Here is a 25090-nt window from a genome sequence, read left to right as displayed (position 1 = left end):
GAGGGGATATGTGGGGACTCATGGCCTGAGGTAGTACCGAACCACAAGATCTACTCAAACCCAGCAGGAGGTGAGAAGTTCACGAAGTCGGAATAATCACAAGGTTATCAACAAGTCATGGTGGACAACCGTTTTTCACAGTACTTGACTGTTAACACACACAAGGGACCATTTCAAGTTAACAGGCTCCCCAACAGCAAGGCAGGCGCCCCAGTTGAATGAACATTTTCATCACAGGAAGGGACACAAACACACGGGAAAACTGGAAAAAGTTCTAAAAAGATTCAAAACCTACAAACTCAGTGTGAACAGAGAAGTCTTTTTCCTCTGTCCAAAGTTGTCACTTTATGCCTATAGGTGGCAGCAGAGAGCCTCAAGTGTAACATACAGGTTGTTAAAAAAAAAACAACAGCGGCTGCATTCATTTGTATGTGTTCATGATGAATCAACATTTTGTGTGGGTAGACTTGCCAGGGTCATGTGGCCCTCAGCATCTCAACCTCCAAACTTTGATTCCATGTGTTCTTCTTTCAAGTGGCCCCTCAGATGCCCACCCCGCACGTTCGTCAGGAATCAATTCACATGTGAAAATCAATCTCGCCTCCGGAAGAAAACAGAGTTGGTGCTCACGTCTCGACATTTCTGTCCTGTTGTTCTCGCTTGTTCTCTGTGTCTGGAGTCCCATCTGACTCGGTGCTGATGTGCTGTCACCATCTCATCGGTTTGAGTTCACGGACTTGCATTTGAAGAGGGGACCCACAAAACAACTTAAGATGCTTTTCAGTGCTTCTGACAGTGATTTTTATCATCTCTGTACAAAGTCACATGCATTTTGAGTTTGTATGACATTTTTAATAAATTATGTGTTTTGACTGAACATATTTGGTGTTGTCATCACCAGCCTCATCAAGGGCCAGCATGGGCATGGAGAAGAGGCTTTTGGAAGGGAGTTTTTTTTTTCCTGCCAAGTTGTTAGTCATTCTAATTGTTCCCACAATGACTTCATATTATGTGCGTGACACAAGCGGTCAAGGATAAAACACTCACTGCGTTATTTCTTGAACAGCAAAACAGACAAATATCTTGATAACTTTTATTGAAGCAAGCAGTAAGAGGCTGCCCTGGAACTCGTATAGGCCACACATTCAAACATTAAAACGGAATAAAACAGCAGAAAGAAATGCTTTCATTCTTGTTTTCCTCACACAATGCTCTAAAACCCCTCATAAAAATTCCTCTTTTTATTTTGAGTTTTTTTTTCCTTTTTTTGTGTGCATTTTCTCTTTGACCTAACAAACCAGGCCTAGTGTTTCCTGTTCATTTAAGGCCTGGCTGGAGACTTGTTTCCATTTTTTTTTAAATATATTTGACATTTTACTTTCTTTTTACTTTTTCTGTATTTTCACTTTCACTTGTAAATTCTCTCCCCCCCCACCATCGGTGAAGCTAGTCACAAGGTTCCCCAGTCCTGTGGAAGACACAAAAAAACATCAGATATTTCTCGCCCCTCTCCACAGATCTGCATGCAATTCACCTTTCACTTTGATTTCACCATCAACCAAAAACAATCACCTCCAGCTTTATTGAGGCTCAAGTGGAAAAAAAATGACCTTTGTACTGGAATGCACTGCTCATGTTGGCTGACAAGAAATAACTCTTGAAAAACTTTCCTGTCAATTGTCACCCCCACCCTGGACAGTGAAGAGAGGCATCATCCCATGATTCTAGAGAAGTTCCTGTACCTTGGGTTTAGACACTTTGGACACCCGCTGAATTTGTCACAGTCTTCTGGGCAGCCTCCTTGGCCTGGTGAGCCTGAAGCACGGCCACAGCCTCATCCACCTACAAAATGAACAGTCTGTTACCATCATGATGAGATCTCAAATATAACTGATGTTTCCCCTGACATTCATATTAAAACCTAGAAGTTCTCTCTGCACTTCCCTTCTTAATCACTTGTACATCAAGTTGTAGTGAACCCTTCAGAGTGAATTCAATATTAATGAACTTAAGCACCGACCTTTGAGCGGAGGGACTCTGGGGACTCCAGCATATGGAGCAGCTCTGAGTTGTCAATCTCCAGCAACATGCCGGTGATCTTTCCTGCCAGACCTGGATGCATGTTCTGGATCAGTGGAAACAGACGCTCACCTAAAGGGGAGATATTAAAAGGTTTTAAAAGAAAATATAATTAACACGTTTAACATATTAAAACTGTAATAACTGGTAAATCTGTCATTGTTTCCTGGGCCAACAGAGTTTAAAGATAGACGTTTGGTTAAGCATGTAAGAAGCTCATAGTGGAAGAGTGAAAATGGAGAGCTGATGCTAAATCCTACCCAGCATCTGCTTCTGTTCTTGTGGTGGAGCAGCAGCCAGCATGGAGGCAGTCAGAGGCTCCTGTCCCTGAACATGGACAGCAGGCTGGGAAATAGAAGCAGGGAAGTCATCGTCAAGGGTGAGAGGTGAGCAGGTTTGGGTTGTTACATCTGACATGTTGACTCATACCTGCTGCATGGTGGCCGTTGGCTGAGTGTTCATGTGCTGCTGGGGGTTACGAACTCCTGCAGCATACTTGTACTGAGGGACTCCACGCACGGAAGCGGCCGCTGCAGTGGGTGGTCGGGGAGCCATGGTCTGAGCTGCTGCAAGGAGTCACCAACAGGACAGAAACGTGAAGACACAAGAGCACTCAGAAGTCAACTGCACTGTCCGTGTCATTAAGACTGATTGACTTGTTAGTAGATGACTCACCAACACGCTGGGTGGACATCATGCGGGGCATCTGGGATGAAGGACGTACGGTACCAAAAGTCTGAGGGCGTGGTGCGGAGGGCCGCATGCCACCTGGTATGTTCTGGAAGTCTATTTTCACACAAACATAGGGGAGTCATGTACAAACACTAATAAAATCAATGGCTTGTTCCACTGACACTAAAATGGGCCTCATTCATGAAATGATTTCAGAACACATTTGCTTTTAGATACTGTACATTTACTCCTAAATTTAACCTTACAGACAGGTAGCAAAGGCTGATGGCTATTTATAATAGCAAATGCCTCCTACTTTAATAAGAGATGTAAAAAAATAGGTGCCGGGGCAAGTGGTTCAGCCTACCTACCAGGCTTTGTTTCCTCTATGCAAGTTTAAATTGAGGATTTAAAAAGTCCTTTAGTTTATAAGAGCGGATTTGTGTGATAGAACATTCATTTTTGAGGCCCAATGTTCTTTTAAAATTAGTGTAAATAATCCGTGTGATGGAAGGACAAGTTCAAGAGAAGCAAGATACTCACGTTGGGGTCGGACACCTCCGGTGGTCCAGCGTGGGCTCGGGCGGAGCTGGGCCATTTGGCCAGCAGCAGGGTAGTATGCAGCTCGGTTTTGTGCCGGAGGTATGGCTGCCATGAAGTAGCCAGAGGGTGGCGCTGGTTGGTAGGGGTTAATGACTGGATTTGGCACTGCCCGCACGCTAGCCATGCGCTGCATGTACTGGTTGGTCAGGTGGGCTTGACGTTCCTCTTTTCGCTGAGCCAAGGCTACGTATAATGGCTTGGTGGCAACAATTCGTCCATTCATTTCAGTCACAGCCTTGGTGGCTTCCTCGGGGGATGAGAAACAGACAAAGCCAAAGCCTTTGCTGCGCCCACCTTCTGTCATCACCTGAGAGAGAGAAAGAGAGAGAGACAGAGAGAGCCATGGGACATGAATTTAATATAATACTTCCAAATACTAGCTAAAGAGCACATATCCCAGCAAATGAAGCAGTTTCTCAGCCACCTTGGCTGAATCAGCCACTGCTGATTGTAGAAATTCACTGATGAAATACCTTGGCACTGGTTATGGTCCCAAATGGTGAGAACTCTTTTCTCAAGCGTTCATCATCGATTCCATCATCAAGGTTCTTCACATACAAGTTGACACCCTGAAAGTAATTATAAAGACAAAGAAAAGTACTGTTAAATTGCATTTTCAAGATATGCACTAATTTTCTTATCTGATTCCAAGTTCCAGTTCTTTAATAAGTCCGGCTTGCCAATTATATTCTTTTCTTTTGTTTCCAAGAAATAAAGCCTATGAATAATTGACAAACATTTTGGTGTCCTCCATTTATTGATCTATAAAGGGTTTCTTTTCAAAAACACACAAGATTATGCAGAAATAATACACTAGGAGTGAAAATGTCTTATTGTCTGATGTTTTGTATGTAGTACATATTTATCCCCAGAGTCCAGGGTGAAGGACTGTGGGGCCCATGAACTACAGTCACTGTTGCAGCCATTTTGGCCAGTGCATCCTACTCAAGAGGGAGCACTGAATTTGACAAAGCTGCAGTCTTTCAGCATGGCTGATTAGCCAATCCTGAAAATAAGAGCTAAATTAGATGAAACGTTGAATGGCTTCATTTTAATCAATGGGCTATGGGAGGGTCTGCTCCAATACCACTCCTTAGGATTTGCTCTGGTCTTCATATCAATGACTAGCATTTTACTACTGCACAATGGTTAATTTTAGATGAATTTTGGTAGAGAGAGGAATGAACCTGGTAGCGAGTCATGCGGTCTTGTTTCATTTGCTCAAATTTGCGCCTCAGCTCCATCTGTCGCTCCACCTTCTTCTGGGCACGGCCGACATAGATCAGTTTACCATTCAGCTCTTTTCCATTCATGTCGTCTACGGCCTGCAGGACAAATAAACTCAACTGTCAACTACAGAGGGAACAAATGGTGGGCCCTCCCCCTATGGTTGCATACTGGTGCTTTAGCTTTCCCAGGTTTATTCTTTACCTTCTGGGCATCCTCATGTCTCTCAAAGCTAACAAAGCCAAATCCTCGAGACTTTCCACCATCATCTATCATGACACGGATACTCATGGCGTTTCCTAGGCAACAGAGATATTATGTCCTTAAGTGCCTGTGTTTTGCTTAAGGGTCAAAACACTACAAACATATGACCAGGTGCTGGCTATGCAAGTATCAGGTGGTTTCAAATAGGTGACCTAACTGACCGTATTTACTGAAGAGTTCCCTCAGCTTCTCATCATCCATCTCGTCACCAAAGTTCTTAATGTAGACGTTGGTAAACTCCTTGGCTCTGGCTCCCAGTTCAGCCTCACGCTCTTTGCGAGATTTGAACCGACCCACAAATCTGAAACATGTAGAACATTTGTTAATAGGACAACCTTCAAATTAAGGAAAATTCTAAAAATGCGCCTTATCACAATTGTGTTCAGATCACAGCAGTAAAGCCAGTTGTTTACATTTAACAACACACAGTGAGTACCCTTTTATGTCTTTTTTTTTTTATTATTATCATCATGAATACACTCTGTAGTTGTGCAAACAATACTTTGCCCACACTCATTATGGTCAAGGGCAATTAGTTTGTTAGGTTTTGCACATTAAAATCATTCACTTACACTTTTCGGTCATTAAGCAGCATGCCATTCATTTTTTCAATGGCCCTCTCTGCTGCTTCCTGAGTTTCAAAATGCACAAAGCCGTAGCCCTTCGAACCATTGTCATCACAAACCACCTTAGAAAAAGAAGAAACGTGCTTTACTGTACACACACATGCAATCAAACTAGAGTAACCCCAACTATGTACTAGATCAGAACTGACATACATCACCAAATACGGCAAAATGTTAATCCAGCTGTTTTCTATATATGAATCACAGTATATTGCAAGAGAGAAGATACTAGAATCAGGAAAATCAATACTGCACTTTATATATTTCTGAGAGAGAGAGAGAGAGAGATCTAATGTCTGCAGTCCCCCCCCCCATCTACGAAGCATTACTTATTCCATCTGCTGAACTGACAATTTTCCTGACAGCTGCCAGGAGAGCAACACATCAATTCAAGTTTGGGAATGGGTCTGTCAAGTCCCAACACTTCAGACAACTCAAGACATTTACAAGGCTCACACATGCAAATGGTGCCACCATGCAATGTTGTGCTTTACCTCAATAGTGAGGGATAACATTTACATAAGTTACCAGTTGTGTTGTACCTTGCATGACAAGATGTTTCCGAAAGCAGAGAAGGTGTCATATAGGGCCTTGTTGTCAATGGATTTGTCGAGATTCTTAATAAAGATGTTTCCCACACCACTCTTCCTTAGAGAGGGATCCCGCTGAGACCACATGATTCGGACAGGCCTGCCTTTGATCACGTCAAAGTTCATGGTGTCCAGGGCACGCTCCGCTGTGAGGAGGAACACAGGAGCAAGGGCTAGTTTAATAAAATGCCTTTTGGTTGATATGACAAGTGTGAGTGCCTGATAAGGTTGACGAGTAGGAGTAACTCCCGACATTATGATGATATTATTACAAAGCAGTACAAGAGAATTCCTCTACATTACATCATGATGTCCATCTAACTGACAAGGGACCACCACTAAAATGATGGAACTATGTCTTTATGTTCTGTATTCTGGTGTCACTTTCAAAGATTTTGACAACTGAGATCAAAACAAAGTTCAACACAAAACGCTGTCTTAGCTTTGGCCTCTTGCACAAATTATTCAATTACCATTTTAAACCATTTCAAACACTTTACCCAGAATCTCGCTTATAAATCTCACATTAAAATTGAAGAGTTCAAGCATTTAAAGGAATTCCAGGACCTGAGGGAATAAAGATGCACCAAATCTTTTCAATTCCAATACCAGAGCTCTTTTTCTTTAACATTAATCACCATTATTTTTGTTGTTGGCAATAACATTTCAAGTTACATCAAAGACTGTTGTAAACCAAATAGTACATCTTAATAAGGACAGCAAAAAAAAAAAAAAAACACATACACAAATGCAAACTTTTTAAATATTCCAGAGAAATTGGCTTGACCTTTGCGTGAATACATTGATGGTGAGTGACACGCAATGTTACAGTGGTCTCAAAATCCTGTGCAAGCTAGGTATATGGATTAGCACCTGACCTATGCATGGATCAGTCAATGTTAGAGTAACATCCAAATGGGCACCTGATTTGGATATTCTCAATCCGATGTCCCATTTTAACATGACAACCCTGAAAAAAACAAGTCTTTTTTCCTTCTTCTTTTTCCCCTACCTATCCAGTAAATGCATTTCAATATTAACACATAAACACACCCAAAGTAAAACTGCTCTTATCACTGGAACGCAGGACATCAGTATGGAGGGAGGGTCACTTGGCTAATGGGGTGGGGTTAGCAGACCTTACACCAGCAATTAGCAGTTGATTTATTTACTAGCAAAAGTCTAAAGGCTAGTTGTTTTAATCACAGACAATACTTTGAGATGAACAGCTGATGACGTAGCAAAGACAAAAAGGCTTTGAGTATTCAGCTGCTAGCAGGATGCTGTGGCTGGGGTGGGCAGGGCAGGGCGGATGTGTTCCTTTTCTACGCCACTGTTGGGAGGTTCAACTGGGTAGACCCTACCGACAACATGTCGGACTGCAGTCACGTGTAGAGCAAAGAGCCGAAGTCACACATTTTCTGCCACACTCATGCCGATGTACTTACCATCCTGTGGCTGTTGGAAGTTGACATAGGCGTATCCGAGAGAACGCCTGGTTATCATGTCCCTACACACCCGGATCGACAGGATGGCTCCGGCAGGGTTGAATTTCTCGTAAAGCATGGCCTCGGTGACATCCTGATGCAAATCCCCGACATACAGGGAGGCCATGGGGTAACTAGGAGCAGCTGGGTTCATGTTTAGAAGGCTGTGAAAGCTAGCAGAGTACTCGGACGAATGCTAATTTTTCCGAAGAAGAAAAAGTTTTCGGCTGAAACGATGGGCTCCTCTAACGGTCTGCGCAGCACGCGGACGGTGAAAGCTAGCAACCGATGGCTTGACGATTTAAACGTGTCTTAAATGTGTTTGTTTAATTTGTTAATACCAAAACGGCGTAATGTCAGCTTCTAATACGATTAAAACTGTCATTCAAAATTGATATACGAGGATAAAGTGAAGTTAACTGTCCTGACTTCTCAACTACGTAAATATATAATCCGGAAAAAAAAGATTCGTTCAATTAGGCAGCCTCTTCTTCTTCTACGTTACCGTCCAGTCCTCGAATGTCTACTCCAGCTTCACCGACTTGTTACAAAAAGAAAAGAAAAGAAAAAAAAGATTTTTTGTTTTTTTATATTTTGAGATTTTTTTGTATTTTTATGTTTTTTTTTAGAATGTGTGCCGAGCGAGCTCAGGAGCACACACACATTCACACAGCACTATCAGCCGGGGTTGAGGGGAAAGACAGATTCGGGAAGTCGTTGTATATATACTAGTTGTTGCGTCACGGAAGTGGACCAATCATCTTCCGGTATGGCTGGAAAAAAATCAATAAAGGGGCGTTGACCACATGGTACGCATGATGACGATATTTTTTGGAATGTATTATTTAACATTTATGGACACGTTTTTTTGACAAAATACTCTATTAGTAACACAATACGACTTTAATTCCTCTTGTAGTCGGGCTCATGCCAATAATCCCACAGTCATCCATCCCATGAAACAGTCGTGGCTGGGTCATGCTTTGTGTGTGTCATTTCCTCTTTGATATATGTGGTTTTGGATTGTATCACACACGAATACTTCCTCAACGATCCCTGGTGATACTTACAGTACTGATTAAAGAGCCTCGTCAGCCACTACCATACAGAACATCAGACCCACATGACTTCCTTCATTCTCCACCCTTTAAAGCCACTGATCAAAGCCTGACAAGCCAATTTCGTAGCAAGAATGTCGTCTGATGCCTTAACCTGTAACTGCCGGTTTGAAGCGTAAATCCCGCTACTAACATTAGCTGTATGTGTGTGGGTCATCAACGTCCCATAACCGCTACGACAGGTTCGTTGTCCAGCGCAAGCTATGGAATAGAACCTGCACTGGCACATGGGTCAGCACCATCATTCTGATACCTAACCTGTGAAGAATCTAAGAATTGATACCTGATTCCAATATCCCATCTTTAGTTTGTGATCAGCTTTAAAAGTACGTGCTTTGTTTAATTTTGGTTTAATTAAATAAAATATAAAACCTTTTTTTGGTCTATTTTCAGATTTCTAGGAACTAATGACTTCTTTTTTTCATTTTAAGATATTGACATTTCTTACTTACTGAAAAAACGTAAATATTGTGAATTGTAAAAGTATGTCTTTATCACGGCACTATTAAACCATAAATTATTTACCAAATTGTTTAAACATAGATGGAATATGACGCAGATATATTTGCCGGTAGCGATGAAATACCAATATTGTCGCGCATCCCTTGAAAAACAATCACGCTCAATTCATTCAGTAAAGCCCAAAATGAAGTCCTTGTTTGGATGAGTTACTTTAGTAAAATTCATACACGAATGTAACGTGGATTTTCAGAGTATCAGAATCCGAAAAGGGTGTTGTCCTTGAAAATGACCCCTCAACCCACATTGCCAGTAGTTCACCGCTACCTTAATGTACTCACAATATAAATAAGAAAATAGCATGTCAGCTTTAACTGCTGGAAGTTATCACAATGGTGTGCTCCAGGTTTTTGCTTCTGAACAGGTCACGTAGAAGTCCAGACGGTGTGTTTCACTCACAGTACATCAATATCAGGGTGCATGCACATTCTTGGAGAGAATGAACACATTCGGCCAACGTGCTTGATTTTAATGTTTTAATTCCACTTACATGAAAGCACAGAACCAAATAACTTGTGTTACTTGCAAATTCCTGAATCCTGCATCCCATCTTTTTAAAACCAAGATACTGTAGTTGTAGAAACTGGCACTACTTTGTGTCTACTAAATGGTCATAATGCTGCTCTCTACCAAGTTACTTTAATAATCATTTAATATTTAGCATTATTTTTAGTTAATCTTTTCCACAATGTACTTTCAAGGAAGGTTAATGTTACTGTAAACCACCTGGTTCAAGCTAAAACCTAAGCAAACAAAATGCCAGTTTCAAAGCACGCCTAACCCTCGCACCATACTACTGAGAATCACATACATTCCAGGAGTCAAATCATGAGTCAAAGGGAATAAAATACACAAAAGAAAATACAAAAACACCTGAATAGAAAAAGAGTAGAAAGCCACATAAAAGCACATGGCAAAAGTATCCTCTGCACTGCGGAAAAGATAAAATATCAAAAGTTACAGTATCGAGCCATTGTATCAAGTTGTTCACTTCGTCTTAGGCTGCCTATACCTTGTCATGTGGTACGGAAAAATTGCAGGAAATTATAGTCAGCACAGTTCACTGAGTGAAAAGTTGTCAGTATGGATTGTAATCCTCTCAACAAAAACTACCAACCAAAGTAACCACTCATACAGAGAACCATTCCAATGCCTGAATGCACAAAGAACCCACTGAGCAATGACACATGTACCATCCATAAAAACACTATCTACGACACTTGACACCGACAGGGCGAGATGGATACAAGCTACATGGTGATAATAGTTCTTCTACCAAGTTTAATTCGAAACGATCACTGCCTTTATCAGATAACATCTAAAATTTAGCGAGACAGCGTCTATGACCATTTTTTTTCTTTTTCTGCTTGTGTGTCTCAAAAGGTGTTTTGTGGACCAAGTGTCACAAAGGTTGTAAATGTTCAGTTCAAGTAAAAACATACAAATTATCAAAATACAGTTAAGAGTTGTTTTTTTTTTTCCTCCTGTTTTTCCTGCAACTGTTGCTACAGTGACCAAGAACACGGGTATGATTGGGAACTAAAGGAGGGATGACATCTGTACTAAACCATGGACAAAAAAAACAAACAAACAAAAAACCATCCACGGGTTCACACGATGTTTAAAAAAAAAAAACACACACACAAAAAAAACCAGGTCTATTCCGTTCTTTTCTCTGTGGAGGTGTTCATACATTTAACACGCACGCTTCAATGTATCTGCAAACATACTGTACTTTACACATTGTGAGTGGAGTGTAAACATACATATCTGTGCATGTATGTGCACACACAACCACACACACAACTTAGGCTGGTGAGAGGTAAAAAATGTGTTTGTTTTTTTTTTTGTTTTTTTTAAATTTAATTCTTCTTAAGTTCATTTCTTCTCAGCTGCCTGCTCCGTTTCCTCTCCCTCGCCCTGGACCTCACCCTCGCCTTCGCCTTCACCTTCACCCTGGGTGTCCGACATCCACAGCTGTGAAAAAGCACAGTAAAATGACATGAGTGCAAATTGCAAAGATCTTTAGATGTCAAATGTTTTAAGGACGCTGCCACATGGGATGTACGTCATTGCCAGTTATCAAGAAAAATGCACACAAGTTTATTATAATAATCTGAAAAATATTACTAGGAAAAAAACAAATGTTTGTGCAGTATTGGTTTCAAAATAATGCTTTACTAAACCGAATCATACCTTTAACGCAGATACTTTTCGAAGTATCTGCATTCATAAATACAAATATAATTTGCACAGTTGGACTTGACAAAGAAATGGCTGAACTGAGAGAGGTACATGTATTCCTCAAATTATTAGAAGTCCTTTACCACTCTAGAAACAGTCGACCTCCTTGGGTGGTCTCCTGTCACCATAGATGGCGCACCAGCGGCGAGGCTAGCTCCGCTAACATTCATACTAGCTCCATCAGACATGAGCCTGGTGGACCTGGAGCTGATGGGTTTTGGGACTCTGTTCAGCTGCTCCTAGGGCATACGAGGGGTGCCATTCCTCAGAGGACCCTGATCAGGGTCAGAGCCAATCAGAGGAGGAGAAGCAATGGGTTTTGACAGAATGCAGGTCAGGCTTTTGAGAGGACACCACATTTTTTGGTGTACCCTTTAGGTAACTGTATGTACCCCTGGGGGTATACAAACCTGAGTTGGGCAATCATGATCAGGGACTGACCTCACCTAAGTATCAACTTGGTGTAAAATTAGTGTTTAATGATTCACCTACTTTAACCATCAACATGAGCACGTGTAGACACTAGGTTGAGGTGTTGTTGACAAACTGTCACATCCCTGCTGGCAAGTAGAAGTATCTGGTTTCAGGTTTAACCAGTTCAGTGTTTAACTGGTTAACTGATTAAAGTGCTGGTTTACCAATTAATAATAGCTGATTAGTGCTGATTAATGGTTAACATTAAAGGTTAAAGAGGCCCGATAACAGCAGGTACAAGAAATCTATGTTCCATCAGCTCAGTTCAGTCTTGCATACTGACTGAAAGTGATACAGCTTTCTTAGCCAGTGCCAGAGCCCGTTTCTGATCCTGGTATTAGAATCTGAAGATCTATGCACATTTGATCTCACCCTGTTGTGACCTCCAAAACAAACTGGTGCCGTGATGGATGTTTTAAAGAAATTTCATAAGACAGACACGCTTGTCCAGGTCAGTTAAGGAGAAGAGGCCACGTGAATCTTAACAGAACACAGAAGTAAGGACAGCATGAAAAGGGAGGATAAGACACACGGCAAAAACTCACAGTCAGATTGTCACGGAGCAGCTGCATGATCAAGGTGCTGTCTTTGTAGGAGTCATTGTTGAGGGATTCCAGCATGGAAATGGCCTCATCAAAAGCCTGGAGGAGAGAGAGACGGCCAGCCGCAATTACTCTCAATACTGCCACAGGTTTCCAAGTGGTAAAACCATTAAGTTGACGTGCATTTACCCTGGTTCAAAGTAAAAGGGTACAACTATAAGCAGAAGGGTTTCAGTCATGAACATCACTGCACATGTACTCTTCACTAGTTTGATTTAGATTTTTTTTTTCTCCAAGGACAAAGTAAGAAGGGGAATCAAAGGAAAACACTGATACAACTATAAGTAAAGGAAGGTTCTTACAGATTTAGCGAGTTGGCACGCCTTGTCAGGTGAGTTGACAATCTCGTAGTAGAAGACAGAGAAGTTCAAAGCGAGGCCGAGGCGGATGGGATGAGTAGCCTGCATTTCCTTTTGGCTGATTTCCAAGGCTTTCTGGTAAGACTCTTGTGAGTTATTGATGATGGCTGCATATGGAAAGACAAGAAGAAAGAAAATATTTCGTATATGGACAATTAAGTTTCTATATTTGAAGCTTATGTCAATCATCAACATCCCTGATAATGTCCCTTCACTGTCTTATTGAACGTAATACATGCCAGGATTTGTCTTCTTTAGAAATGTTATTGCTATAATGCTCCATAGTTTGTTGTATTGATTCTGTTGTTTTAAAGATTATCTAACATGAAATAAGATGTATATTATTGATGGACGTGTATCGAGATGCACACCCCTGATATTTACTGCATCTGGTTGAAACCCTGCTATTAGGACACACAGTAAGACACATGATTATCATTGTAACCAATATTACAAAATGTTTGGGTTGTTTTGGGTTTTTTTTTAAGATTCAAAAGGGAGGGAATGTGTGTCACAAGTAACAAATTTTCCTATAACAAAGCACAACAGTGCTCATTTCAAAACACGGCTCCAACACAATCAAACTGAAGCCGTCAAGAAGAATGAGGCTCAAAAGTGCACAGTAGTTGCAATGATGATTTGCTTTATTTTCAAGGTGTGTGAGGGGACCCTTGATCCTAGCCACAATCACCTGAAGCAAGTTCGGTCTGATCTTAAAAAGGAAGCTCACACCCTCCCATTTCTTCATCTGACAGATGTGTATTTGACTATTGCTGTAGCAACAAAAATAATCCAGATGGATGCTGAGATAATCCCTCTCTTGCTCAGGTGCAAAATATCAAATTGCTGATGACAAACCACGACCACTACACAAGTGCTTCTCGTGACAGGGTTATAAAAAGTTACCGCAAATGCTGCAGATTCCGTCACATCACAATGCCACGGATGACTCAAGTTATCGGGAAAGAGGGGAGGTCAATTCAGCCTGTGTCACTAGATCGTGCACGGTTTCTGGCACATGCATCCCTGTTCTTGCGGACATGTCCCCTATTCAGCATCTGTGGGATGTTCTGGACTGTCGGGAAAGTCAGCCTGCTTCTGTCCCCAACAACATCTGAGACAACATTCCATAAGCCTCAATCAATGATCTCATTTGTTCTGTGTGACAGAGATGTACTTCACACACAACACTGACCCCCTCAGGCATGACTGGACTCTTGCTGACATTCCAGTAGATATTTTTGTTGAAAGTTCAGGGGCTATGTAGGCAATGACGTTAACTATACTATTCACAGGCAGCAAATTACAGATCACGAGCTGACCAGGCAAAGGTGACAAATCACCAGAAGGGATGAATATGGATTTTTGGGTGAAGTAAAATCATTGCTCTTTTTACTGCAATATGCTGCTGTGAGAAACATGAGCCACAAGACAAACTGAGCTTACATAGAGAGGGGAACTCATCCTTGAGGCAGTTAGGGTTGCCACAACCACCAATGTAACTCTAAAAATGCCTGGAAGGTTCCAGCAGCAGACACAGCCAACACCCTGGTGCTGCTGCTGTTCCTCAGCTGCTCAGCAGCAGCCTGCAGCAGGGATGAAAGTTTTGGGTCAGGGCCTGGGAGGGTATCAGTATTCTGGCCACAACTAACACCTGGAACAAGCCTGGTCTCATCTTCAAAAGGAGCAGACATTCATCTATCCATCAACAGATTAACAATTACCACAGAAACAGAGTCTGATAACACATGCCGGTTTTTTTTTAGGCAATGGGAAATATCTTTTTACACTTTAAGTGTCCTTTTCATGAACCTTTAGGTATAATAATCCCTTTATGGCTTCCGATTTCACTCAAGTGAGTGAATGAGAGATGGATATGAGAGCCTATTTTCACCTTAAGGCTGTAAGTAGCAGGAAACTAAAGAGGTCTGTTTACACTTACCCTCCATACACTTACCGTCCTTGTGCTTTCCAGCTGCCACCTCAGCCAGGTAGCGGTAGTAGTCTCCCTTCATCTTCAGATAGAAGACTTTGCTGTCAGGAGTTGAGGCCTTTTCAATTAGATGCTTATCTAGCAGGTCCTGCCAGAGAAAGTATGCAACACTACATTTTAAACTGCGTGTTGGACTAATTACACTAGTGGTTACAAGGCAGTTTATGAATTACACAACAGTGACGACAGCAAAAATATGCCGACTGCATAATCTGGGTCTTGAAACAAAACACACAGCATATTTGCTTTAATTAAAGACAGTGATACCCTTGCATTCCTTTACCTTAAAACACAGTTGGGAATTACTTCAGGTTTTTGTACGACAGTCATTTTCACCATAATGGTTTTCTCTTGAAGGGTGTATATCAGTGGTTTCACAACTATTAACTGGTGATGCTCAGTTTCCAGCTCCTGAATGACACTGACTTTACTCCAACCAAATTATGTAAGAGATTCAATTTGTCCTAACAGATTATGAGGCCTCGTCATATCTGCCTAAATCTAAGGTCATTATAAAAGTCAGCACGGATGTACCGCCATGCCCACATACTGTTTTTTTCTTTCAGGGGTATTGAAATGTAGCGACGTCCACAATGCTGATGGGCTAATTGTCAGTCCCTTGCTACATTCAACAGAACAGTCACTTTTCAACTGAGAAACTGTTGAAGTGATTCCAAATGAATCAGATAATACCAGGTTCTCTATGAAGGAAATGAGTGACAGCAGGATTATCAGGGGGTGCCATAAGAGATTAGAGTTCTCAGTGACAAGAGAAACATTCTGCCTTTAGCACTGACACCCGTGTCATTGTTGGACTATCAATTATCAACTACTTCCACTCTTATCTCATTTAGGTTCACTTGTTTCACTCAGCTGTTTCATGTGTGGTAATATTGATGCTCAAATGGTTGCCAGGTGAATTCTCCTGTCTGAGAAGCTGAGTGAGAGACTAGGGTGACCATCTCTCCTGCCCGCCTCCATTGAACAATATCCCGTGTGGTTCCCGCCCATACGTGACTTTATACTCCAAAGAGGGCGCCATGATAAAAAAAAAAAGCCAAATCCTTTTCTTTCTTTCTTTCTGGTGCACTTCAGTTTAGTGCAGGGTCCCACCTGCTTGAACCCACTTGACCTGTATACTTTAATTTGGTGTACAGCAGTAAAACATTCCAAGATTCAAGAATTCACAATAAAGAGTGATTAGACTTCTGAGTAATCCATGTGTTCTGTCAATTGTTCTATGGACAGTCAAATGTTTGTCCACATAACCACCAGTGAGGAAAGTAGCAGCAAGGCTGTCTGGCCCCATCCAGCTCTGTTAGAGACGACTACTGTACATCCTAACTTGTGTGTCCTCAGGCAGCAGTTGCAGGGACGTGCTTGCGGTTACCTTCATAGAACAATTGAGCTAGAAATGATCTACATATGTAAAACATAAATTCCACTTCAGATTTGTTAACCGCTGAAAAAAATTGATAAAGAGGCAAAGCACGTACCTATGGAAAAATCTTGTGATTTTAGCTGAACCACGAGAAAGATAGATTAAAAACAAAGATATAATGTGGGCTACACTAGAGCATGTGCACTGGCCTGCTTTCCTTTACTTTCAGTTTGTCCAACACAAAAATTTTGGACAGTGCATGGACAGAGTCCACAGCCCCTTGGGGACATGTGCAGATGCCAACATTTACGTCACACTGACCAAAGTGGACACAAATTCATGAACCGGCCTCAATACATACATGTCCCTGACAAGCCAGAAGTACTGCAGTCAGGAATTCTTAAAACTATGATTATCAAATAGGATTTGCATGTAGAACGACTGAATATGTGAGTTGAGTTAATTCCAAATGGTCATCTTCCCAACAATCGAGAAAACAGCTACATTCTCTCCACAACCTGATCTTATTGCTGCAGCCCTCATTCACTTTTCATCCATCTGTCTTGATTCAAGCATGTTCCCTCCTCACTTCCACCAATCCATGCTCCTTACCAGTACTTCTTTGCAGATGTCATTCAGCTCCTCCTCGATCTTCTCTCTATACTCCTTGGCCAGCGCAGTCTTCCCATCATCCTCAGACTTCTGCTCCACGCTGGACACAACCCTCCAGGAGGACCTCCTAGCCCCCACCACATTCTTGTAGGCAACAGAGAGCAGGTTGCGCTCCTCGTTGGTGAGCTCTATGTCCTGCTCTGTAACAGCCTTCATGGCTGCGGCCATGTCATCATAGCGCTCAGCCTGCTCGGCCAGTTTGGCTTTCTGTACCTGGTCCTCCCTGTCTGCCATGGCTCCTGTGTGGGCTGTGGAAGGAAGGATGGAGGCGAGAGTCGGGAAGCACAAAACAAAGGGGACAGGAGACGGAAGACAGAAGAGAGAATTGGTGAGGACAGAACAAGGAGTGATGGAAAAGGGGGAAAGAAACGATCATGAGAAACTACAATACATCTCAGCATGAAGTCTTTCCTTCCTAAAATGAAATCTCTCATGTACTGACAGAAAAAAAAACAAAAAAAACATGAGTAAATACTTTGACTATGTTTGGTGAATTCTGCATGGACAAACAGTCCATGTTAAAAATATTCAAGGGCAGTTCTGTCTCAGGTGTGTCACACACAGCTTATAAATTCTATCATTAATATATTCTCATCACATGTTTAGAGTTTATTATCATAACATTTTTTATAATGAAAACTATTATTAACAATTATTATAATCGATAACTAAAAGAAAGCATGAGGTACTATTTATAAGTAATTTTAACATAACAGTTAAAAAAAATAACTTCATTAAAACGCCACTTATGAATCAAGCGCAACCTGATCTTAAATGGCAGGAGTGTTTAAAATACATGCGACGAAAGATACTGAAGTAACCATTCAAAGCTGATCAATTTTAATATTCTACTGCCAACAGCTCCTACATTTCAAAATGAGCATGAAAAATACTAACTCATCTGTAGATATCGGCTTACCAACTGAAGTGTACAAAGACAGAAGCAGCAGCAAACCTGGACGAGCGCTTCAAAAATCACACCGACAATGAGTCAGACCGGCCAACAAGCAGACACCTGCACCCTTCTGAGGAATGTCGGCCACCCAGTTCACGTCACACACCTGCCCACCTAGCTTGAAACGATACTGTGAACGGCCCACAATCTAACCCTCCTAGACGATTAGTTTGAATGGTTTAGTGACAACTGTTTTCACGTTTCCCTGCAAAATCGGCTTAATCTCATCGAAGAAGGGCAGCTAAGACCTACAACACCGGCTCAGTTAAGCTAGAATGAAAGGAGCCTAGCTTACTACAGTCCCGAAGTGAACGCCCTTTTTCGCTTCCCGGAAAACAAAAAGGAGCTGATGGTATTTCTAGATTAGGAATTAATCTAAGATTGGGCCGTGGATAAAACATAATTATAAGTATAGCTCAATGCTCCCTCCCGAACACAGCGAGTGAAATAAATAGATGGGTAAACGCGTAAGTGCAGTAGCTCTCAGGCGCCGAACAATGACTGAACAGCAGAGCATCCCTGGGTTCCGCTCAGAGCCCGGGTAGCTGCCACTCGCACACCATTAAAAAGGTTCTCAGAGCTAACATGGAACAGCCTAACAGCTTCTTATCGACAATACCACCGATTATGAGTGGTATATTAATGTGGACTAACCTGTGAGTATCGTAAAACGATGTTGTTCCTGATTCCCGGCCGCACAGCTGATGATCTCTCCCGCTCATCCACGGGGTTTCCCTCCAATCAAAGACGCAGCAGCAGGGTCGCTCTGGGACGGATGACGTCACAATCGGGTTGCTAAGGCAACTAAGGCAAAATGTGTCCGTAGAGACGAGACTTCGTTCTCAAAACTCTAGATTTGAACAATTATCGCGAAGCTTTACATCAAAACAATAAAAACATCAAATTATCTCAATTTCTGTGACTTTTTTGAAACTTCTTAGTAGTTACAAAGATTCAAATATAACCGTAACAAGTCATCCGCAAAGGTTCATGGGAGCAGTAGTACTATTTGTTTTGGTACGACGAGGAAATTATACTTATGCACTTTTGGTCAAAGATAAGCAGATACCAACTTATGTAAAACTAGGAAAGGTACTTTTGACAAATGGCTAAAACTAATTCCAATGTAGGCAAATCTTAAGTGGAAGATGGGCGTATCTAAACTCATCCTTTGCTCACCCTTGAGCTATACATACTGTTCAAGAATGTTAAGTGAGTTATTATTCCCTCAGTGTCTCTGCCCTTTTAACAAAAAAAAAAAAAAAAAACAGCAGTCATGATATGCCTCAGGTATTTTTCACTATTAATGTAGAATTAACAGTCCAATTCAGTCCAATTATTTGCACTTGTCTTTAACATTGGAATATTGTGGCACGTGTCTGTATACAGAAACATACAAGAATTGTGTAGAAATACAAATACAATTTAGTTGAGCAGTCTTATGAAATCTACCTGATACGAAATGATGTTAAAACCTTCAAAAGTGGTGACCCCTGACAATCACGTGTCCATACATTGTCTCTTTGCTTGAGTAAAGGATGCCTCATGTCTACTCTGTTTCTGTTTAGGTTGCATTGTTGGCCCCACTGGCTTGATGGACCCCTGAGTTGACACCACCCTGTTTGTCTAGTTCCTCTAGTCCTACAAAAGCCACTATGTAGCACACCCTCAGTGGTATCAGACACTTTCCAACACCATTATCTGATCTAACATACCTTTGAGTCCTACACTGGCTGAGCGGCTTAAGTAGGCCTTAAATCATTGTCTTGATAGGCAGTTTCATCTGAATTAGCAACCATTCATGTAGATTCTCTCTGCACATGAATACACAATTTTTGAAAATACTGAGATACCTCATGATTTTTTTTTCCTTCTTTCTTCTGTAAAGAACAAGATTTGTGGTGGTGGTGGGGGTTTACAAATTAAATGTATCTATTAGAACAGCTAGCTCAACAGTATTGGTTTCACCTGCCTGAGCGAATGAATAAGTATCAAACACAACTTAATACAATGTCTGCTTTTAAAGGACATGAATGCAGTAATTACACACAGCGTAAGCTAGTTATTACATGTTGTAGTGTCACTGATTAATCAGGTGTTCAACAGGGTGTGCCTTGTTCCAGTTACTTTTTTGGGTGGGGAGAGAGTAGTCAGTAAGTCAGTCAGTCAGTGGAGGACAACAGAGTTCTGTAGTGACTTCATGATACAAGTTAGGAAGTAGAAATCACACCGAATAGCAGTTACCATGGTGACCATGATGGCAAATGAGAATGCTGAGGAGAAAAATGTAGGTTTTAGTTCTCGACAAGCGTGTAGGCATTTTATTCCTAGTCATATTATCATTATTGCTGTTGTCATGTGTTGCCAATGCCATTATTACTAACTTTATTAGCTTTAAATAGCCTATCATGCTTAAAACACATTACAGGATATTTCTTTTCACATGTTGAGTTTGGCATGGATGACAACTATTTTCATCTCAGTAACTATGATATCTCATTCGACTCAGGTAGCTGAAGCATTAGTTGGGCCATTTAAGAAAAAAAATCTATTAAACATTTAGCATCAAGTTTGCTTTTCAATGGCTAATGCCACAACTATGATGATGTTGGTTTTATTCTTATTAGGCATTGTTGTAACAGTAATAGCATAACAGGGTATGAATGCAGACACAAACAGGGAAACCTGAAACTCTTGGAGCTTGACCTACCTCAGATGTTCATGAGAAGCCCCGCAGCCTTTCTTTATCTTTTCAAATTAAGGTTTGAGCCTAGAAATAGATGATGATCTACAGCCAGGAGGAATTAATTCCTTCAGCTAATTAAGATGGCTAATTTTATTTTTGTGTGTGAACGTTCCTCTTTTTTTCCGTCCTGTGCCCGAGTTCATACAGGCGATCCTGTAGACAGCTGTGCGCGTCCGCCTGAATGAACATGTGTTGAGGGTTTTCATTCACAAGTTTGTGCAGTGGAAGGAAGGAAGTGGATTATGTGTGAGGAGACAGAGGACCGATGTAGGCTATGACTCATTCATGGGCGAGCTGCTCAAGCCATTACAAAAAAAAAAAAAAAAAAAAGCAGGAGGGAAGGGCCTATTTCAGTTCCTCTGAAAGAGTCAGAATGAGTTCATAGTTATTTGCCTCCTGAGTGTGGCCAGTCTTTATACTCTTTAAAGCTTTTAACACCGCTGTGTGTATGACTGCATTCTGAACTGACATATCGAAGAGTTCACACTGAATTCATTGTTTTTTTTTAGACCCAACAAATTAACTAGGTTGTGTCTTAAATGAAGACTCTATAGAACTTCTGAAGTTTTGGAAGTATACAGGATTCACACACATGACTAAAAATAATCTAAGAATAAACTAAAACAGAGAAAATGAGGAGAAATAGAGTCCTCTGAGCCTTAAAAACAAGAATTTGAGCTCTGATTGACAAATCTCCCATCAGGGCAGATATTCACTTCAAGACTCATCATCCGCGCAAAACTAGTCTTCATCATTCATTGTATATGAAAACATGTCCAAGAAAGAAAGCAGGTGTACCACAAAGTAAAATTTAATAAAATGCTATAATACATAAATGGAGCATACATTCCAGTTTCTGACAGGCTCCCGTAAAATTGGTTGACTTGCAAGTTTATGTAGCAGCTTGAAAACGGCTGTCAAGATTTCACATTTTCAAGACCCGATGTGAAATGACGATTAGCTAGATGAAAGATTACAGTACGCCAGGATCGACAGCACAGTGGAGGAATTTCATAATGAAAGACTGAAAGAAACAGTGTCACAGATTCCATACTCCGCATTCAAAGCAAAATTAACTCATTAGTAATTACACAGATAAAGTCACATTTGTCTGTGATAACAAACTTAATTAAAACAAGTGTCTCCCACCCAAGACAACTCTCATTTACAGTGATGTGTTATAAATGTTTAATACCCACTGAAATACCAAGACAGAAGCAAGAATTACAGACTTATTCCTATGTGCACAACACATGAGGGCAATCTGTTCTGACTGAGAAACAGTAAGCGAGGACAGACATCTTCATTCACCACTTTTGACTGTTCATGGATCATACATGTGGCCTTGAGATCAAAAGCGGCCTTTGGGTTTATTTACACACAAGCGGCAGGACTGGATGGGAGGAAGCATCGAGTCAAAGCCAACCGGGCCTGTTGAAGCCGAAATGAGGAAAACTGCTTCATGTTGGTAACGCCAATCCAATGCTGTCCGACCGAGTCAAGTGCAGAGTTGGTGCAGGGCCTTGAGGATGTCGGTTTGGTTTCCACAGGGGGACGTTTTATGCCTCCACGCCCTCCAACTCAGGAGGCAGAGGGGATTTAGGATGCTTGCTCTCAAAGTGCTGCTTAAAGGTTTTTGGGTCAGGCATCTGGGACTGCTCGAAGAGATGATACATCCAACACATTTTTAGCTAAAAATATGACTTCTAAGTGGTCACAGGAGCTAGACAGACAGAGTCGGGGTTTATACTCACCCTGCACACAGCGCAGGTAAACACTAGTGCTGCCTTGGCCGCCGTCTTCTGATCATGACCCTTCGCCTTCTTCATCTCAGCCTGCTTCTTGGCGTTCTTCTGCTGAGACTGAATCTTCTGATGTCCACGTGCCATGCTGGCCTAGTCTAGAAAGGTGGAAAAAGGACCTCGTGTGTACAGATACACATCAGCAGTGTGACCTTTATCAACTTTATGTAACGGTTGATACCAGGGTTGAATGAGGTGAAGAGTTGGAGGTTACCGCAAACTTTCCGTGTGAAGTCAAGCTTCGAAATTTGGGGGAATTTTTAAACTCGTTTTTAATGTGTTCAACAAAAGAATCCATTACATTTCTACTCACAAATACAAAGAGCCAAAAATGAATTAGAGGTGTGTTAAAAATGTCTGCATGCATGTCAGTTTATGAGAATGCAAAACATTAATGTCTGTGTATGATCGCAAAAGTACAGTTGTTGTTTTTAAAAAAAATAATCCTTCTTGATTAACACCTACCATTAACAGCTCAGTTAGTGAAAGCCGGCTGAAAGTTTTTTTTGGTTGGAATTGGTTGCTTTATACTTGATACCAAAAGTGAAGTACTGTGGTGACAGCCAGGCAGAGCTGTCCTCACTGAACCACCTTCAGTTCTTTAAAAAAAAAAAAAAAAAAAAAAAAGAGAGGGAAGGCTAAAATCCCATTAAAGGTTTAATGGGTATCAACACTGATCAGGGAAAGCACAGGAGTAACTGGCAGTCAGCCAGGACCAGACATAGTAAACAAGATAAGCTCTCATTTGACCTCAACTGTAGTGCAGATACTTTAATAAAAGTTATTAGACAGGCCCTACAGTCTCAACTTGCACAAGGGTGGCACATTTCATGAGGAGATTACAAGACAAGGGGAAACAATAGAAACAATCATCTGTAAAGAGTGTGTTCTGTATATCAGATTTACGTGGATGGTTCTTCTGCCTGAACCCTGAACCACCCCAAGGGTGAAGCAATCTATCAATGAAACAGTTCCAGGCTCAACTGTGTAATAACAGCCCAGTATCTTGGAAGGAAACCAGGTTTGGCAAGGTATGCTACACATGAATTTGAAATTTGAGGGAGCAGTATCAGAAAAGCAGGTCCCATCTTGCCCTTGTGGCCACATCTATAGAGCTTCTTTTCTTGAGCTTCTTCTGATAAACTATTTTTCTTGCATGAACTCCATTTAAGGACATTTTCCATAAGATCACGTCCTGATAAAACGTCAGCAGGATGCAGGTGAGGGTTCTGCATATTTAAAAATAGGGTAAAGAGGAAGGAAATCCATCATTGTGTAAAACTATAGGGGGATCCCTTATAAAGACAAATGTACTGGCCTTGTACGAACTGATTAACACACAGTTGTGGCCCCATAGTTGATGACATAAGACCCAAGATCATTAAAAAAAAAAAAAAAAAGCACCATCCTTTTTCAACAGCCATTTCAGCCGGCAGCGTAGGGGTCACGTGGCCACTAAATGTCTGGGTCTTTGGGCATTTCCTCATGGTTGAGATCAGCCTTGCTTATTAGCAACTTCTATAAATAGTACTTTCAGTACTAACAAGAGTTACTACAAGTAACAGGTAAACACACTGAATGCTAAGTAGATGTTGCGACACCTCAATTAATTACTCGTTTCAGGGAAATATAGTTTCTCAGTGGTTTCGGGTGGTCGCTGCAAAAACGTGAGTGAATTTGCAAGTTAGTTAGCTTAGCAGTTCTTCGTTGCTTTTTTTTTTTTTTTTTTTTGCTAATCTTATCTCCTCGCTACTGTACAAACAAACCAGCTGGTCAAGATAAAACGGTAGTTCTTCTCAAACTTCTATCGAGCTTCTACTGGTTTGTTCATCCCTCTTTAAAGTAATCATCAATACACAAGACGAAAGTGGGCAGAAGGTGAGCACCAACAGTAACGTGGGTTAGCTTTCGCGTTAGCTTATCTTCAACCTGGCTATCTCGTTAGCTAGCCCGCTAACAATAAGGTGTCTCTGTGTTCCAAACCGTGGACCACTTGACTAAGCATTACTCTGTCGAATGTTATAGGCAATAACTGATCAAAAATATAACAACACTTACCTCTTACAACTAAGAGTACGTGTTGTTCACTGCGAGCCCACACACAAGTGTGACAGCTGCTAAATTCCCACTGACAAGTTGACGTCACAGATGCGTTCAATGACTCACGTAAAACGGGTTATTAGGTTTATATACGGTTAAGCTGCGGGTTGACACATTTACAAGCAAAAGAAATATTTCAGCAGGCCTCCGAACCAATTGTTTTCCTTGTTAGATTTCAGTGAATGAAATAATTTCACGGATCTCCAATCTCTAATGAAATAAATATGACTTAATATTGTTCTTAATGTCCGCGCTCTCATCTTTGTTGTCATTGTTCTTAGTGGCAGTTGTGGTAGGAGTAGAATTGCTCCTGGGGAAACTGTTCTACATGGTCTAATGAACTTGAAATAGCAACACGTACATAGTGAAAGGAATCTGGCTAGCTCCTGCAAATGCAAGACATTGGCAATACTGCCCCCAAGTGGCAACATTTGAATGTTACGCATTAAAAAGTTGAAAATCAGGCAACTATACTTTGACCAGTAAGACTGATAAATTTGATAAATTAGTGCAAATTCTGAGACATTCCAGTCAGTTCAATTAAGACAATCAAAGTTATACTTAACTCATAGTTTTA

At 41.2% G+C, this 25090-nt stretch overlaps 3 protein-coding genes and 1 non-coding gene across 7 annotated transcripts; all 4 read right to left on the bottom strand.

Moving 5' to 3' along the window:
- Positions 1-830: 830 nt before the first annotated feature.
- LOC147240586 (polyadenylate-binding protein 1A-like) lies at positions 831-8260 on the bottom strand. 2 transcript variants are annotated; one of them, XM_086193002.1, is made up of 14 exons: positions 7510-8260; positions 6014-6207; positions 5418-5533; positions 5007-5146; positions 4786-4880; positions 4542-4679; positions 3828-3923; positions 3295-3661; positions 2755-2865; positions 2509-2642; positions 2340-2424; positions 2021-2151; positions 1743-1842; positions 831-1468 (listed from the first exon to the last, which is right to left on the bottom strand). In XM_086193002.1, exons 1-13 carry the CDS (start codon positions 7700-7702, stop codon positions 1750-1752), a joined length of 1893 nt encoding a protein of 630 aa, XP_086049128.1. In that variant the 5' UTR covers positions 7703-8260; the 3' UTR covers positions 831-1468; positions 1743-1749. The 2 variants fall into 2 exon arrangements, with proteins under 2 accessions (XP_086049128.1, XP_086049127.1); XM_086193001.1 differs by having other exon boundaries at positions 2509-2645; positions 7510-8259.
- LOC147240587 (small nucleolar RNA SNORA5) lies at positions 4198-4332 on the bottom strand. The gene has a single exon (XR_015111396.1). It is a non-coding gene; the product is annotated as a small nucleolar RNA SNORA5 (small nucleolar RNA).
- Positions 8261-10810: 2550 nt separating the features above from the next.
- Positions 10811-18650, bottom strand: ywhaz (tyrosine 3-monooxygenase/tryptophan 5-monooxygenase activation protein, zeta polypeptide). 3 transcript variants are annotated; one of them, XM_086194242.1, is made up of 6 exons: positions 18520-18650; positions 16851-17158; positions 14807-14945; positions 12808-12971; positions 12449-12544; positions 10811-11162 (listed from the first exon to the last, which is right to left on the bottom strand). In XM_086194242.1, exons 2-6 carry the CDS (start codon positions 17142-17144, stop codon positions 11064-11066), a joined length of 792 nt encoding a protein of 263 aa, XP_086050368.1. In that variant the 5' UTR covers positions 17145-17158; positions 18520-18650; the 3' UTR covers positions 10811-11063. The 3 variants fall into 3 exon arrangements, with proteins under 3 accessions (XP_086050368.1, XP_086050371.1, XP_086050370.1); XM_086194245.1 differs by having other exon boundaries at positions 14822-14945; XM_086194244.1 differs by lacking the exon at positions 18520-18650 and adding an exon at positions 17830-18326.
- A 2758-nt stretch (positions 18651-21408) lies between these two features.
- znf706 (zinc finger protein 706) lies at positions 21409-24596 on the bottom strand. The gene is made up of 3 exons (XM_086194246.1): positions 24472-24596; positions 22366-22511; positions 21409-22266 (listed from the first exon to the last, which is right to left on the bottom strand). Exons 2-3 carry the CDS (start codon positions 22498-22500, stop codon positions 22171-22173), a joined length of 231 nt encoding a protein of 76 aa, XP_086050372.1. The 5' UTR covers positions 22501-22511; positions 24472-24596; the 3' UTR covers positions 21409-22170.
- Between the last annotated feature and the right edge of the window lie 494 nt (positions 24597-25090).

Source organism: Aulostomus chinensis, chromosome 22 (assembly GCF_037954235.1).
Source record: "Aulostomus chinensis isolate RoL2024-O1b breed Wild chromosome 22, RoL_Achi_v1.0, whole genome shotgun sequence".
Taxonomy (NCBI): Eukaryota; Metazoa; Chordata; class Actinopteri; order Syngnathiformes; family Aulostomidae; genus Aulostomus; species Aulostomus chinensis.
Note: the sequence above shows the minus strand (reverse complement) of the source record. Positions and strands in the feature narration are given on the sequence as shown.

Bases quoted from the DNA above. Each gene is read 5' to 3' on its own strand.
- LOC147240586 (XM_086193001.1), bottom strand. From the start codon at position 7,702: ATGAACCCAGCTGCTCCTAGTTACCCCATGGCCTCCCTGTATGTCGGG. The intron at 4,881-5,006 runs GTCAGTTAGGTC...TCTGTTGCCTAG, and splicing joins GGAACTCTTCAGTAAATACG to GAAACGCCATGAGTATCCGT. The intron at 3,662-3,827 runs GTATTTCATCAG...TCTCTCTCTCAG, and splicing joins GGACCATAACCAGTGCCAAG to GTGATGACAGAAGGTGGGCG.
- ywhaz (XM_086194242.1), bottom strand. From the start codon at position 17,144: ATGGCAGACAGGGAGGACCAGGTACAGAAAGCCAAACTGGCCGAGCAG. The intron at 14,946-16,850 runs GTAAGGAGCATG...TTTCTCTGGCAG, and splicing joins ACATCTGCAAAGAAGTACTG to GACCTGCTAGATAAGCATCT. The intron at 12,972-14,806 runs GTAAGTGTAAAC...TTCCATATGCAG, and splicing joins GGACGGTAAGTGTATGGAGG to CCATCATCAATAACTCACAA.
- znf706 (XM_086194246.1), bottom strand. From the start codon at position 22,500: ATGGCACGTGGACATCAGAAGATTCAGTCTCAGCAGAAGAACGCCAAG. The intron at 22,267-22,365 runs GTGAGTATAAAC...CTCTTCGAGCAG, and splicing joins TTACCTGCGCTGTGTGCAGG to TCCCAGATGCCTGACCCAAA.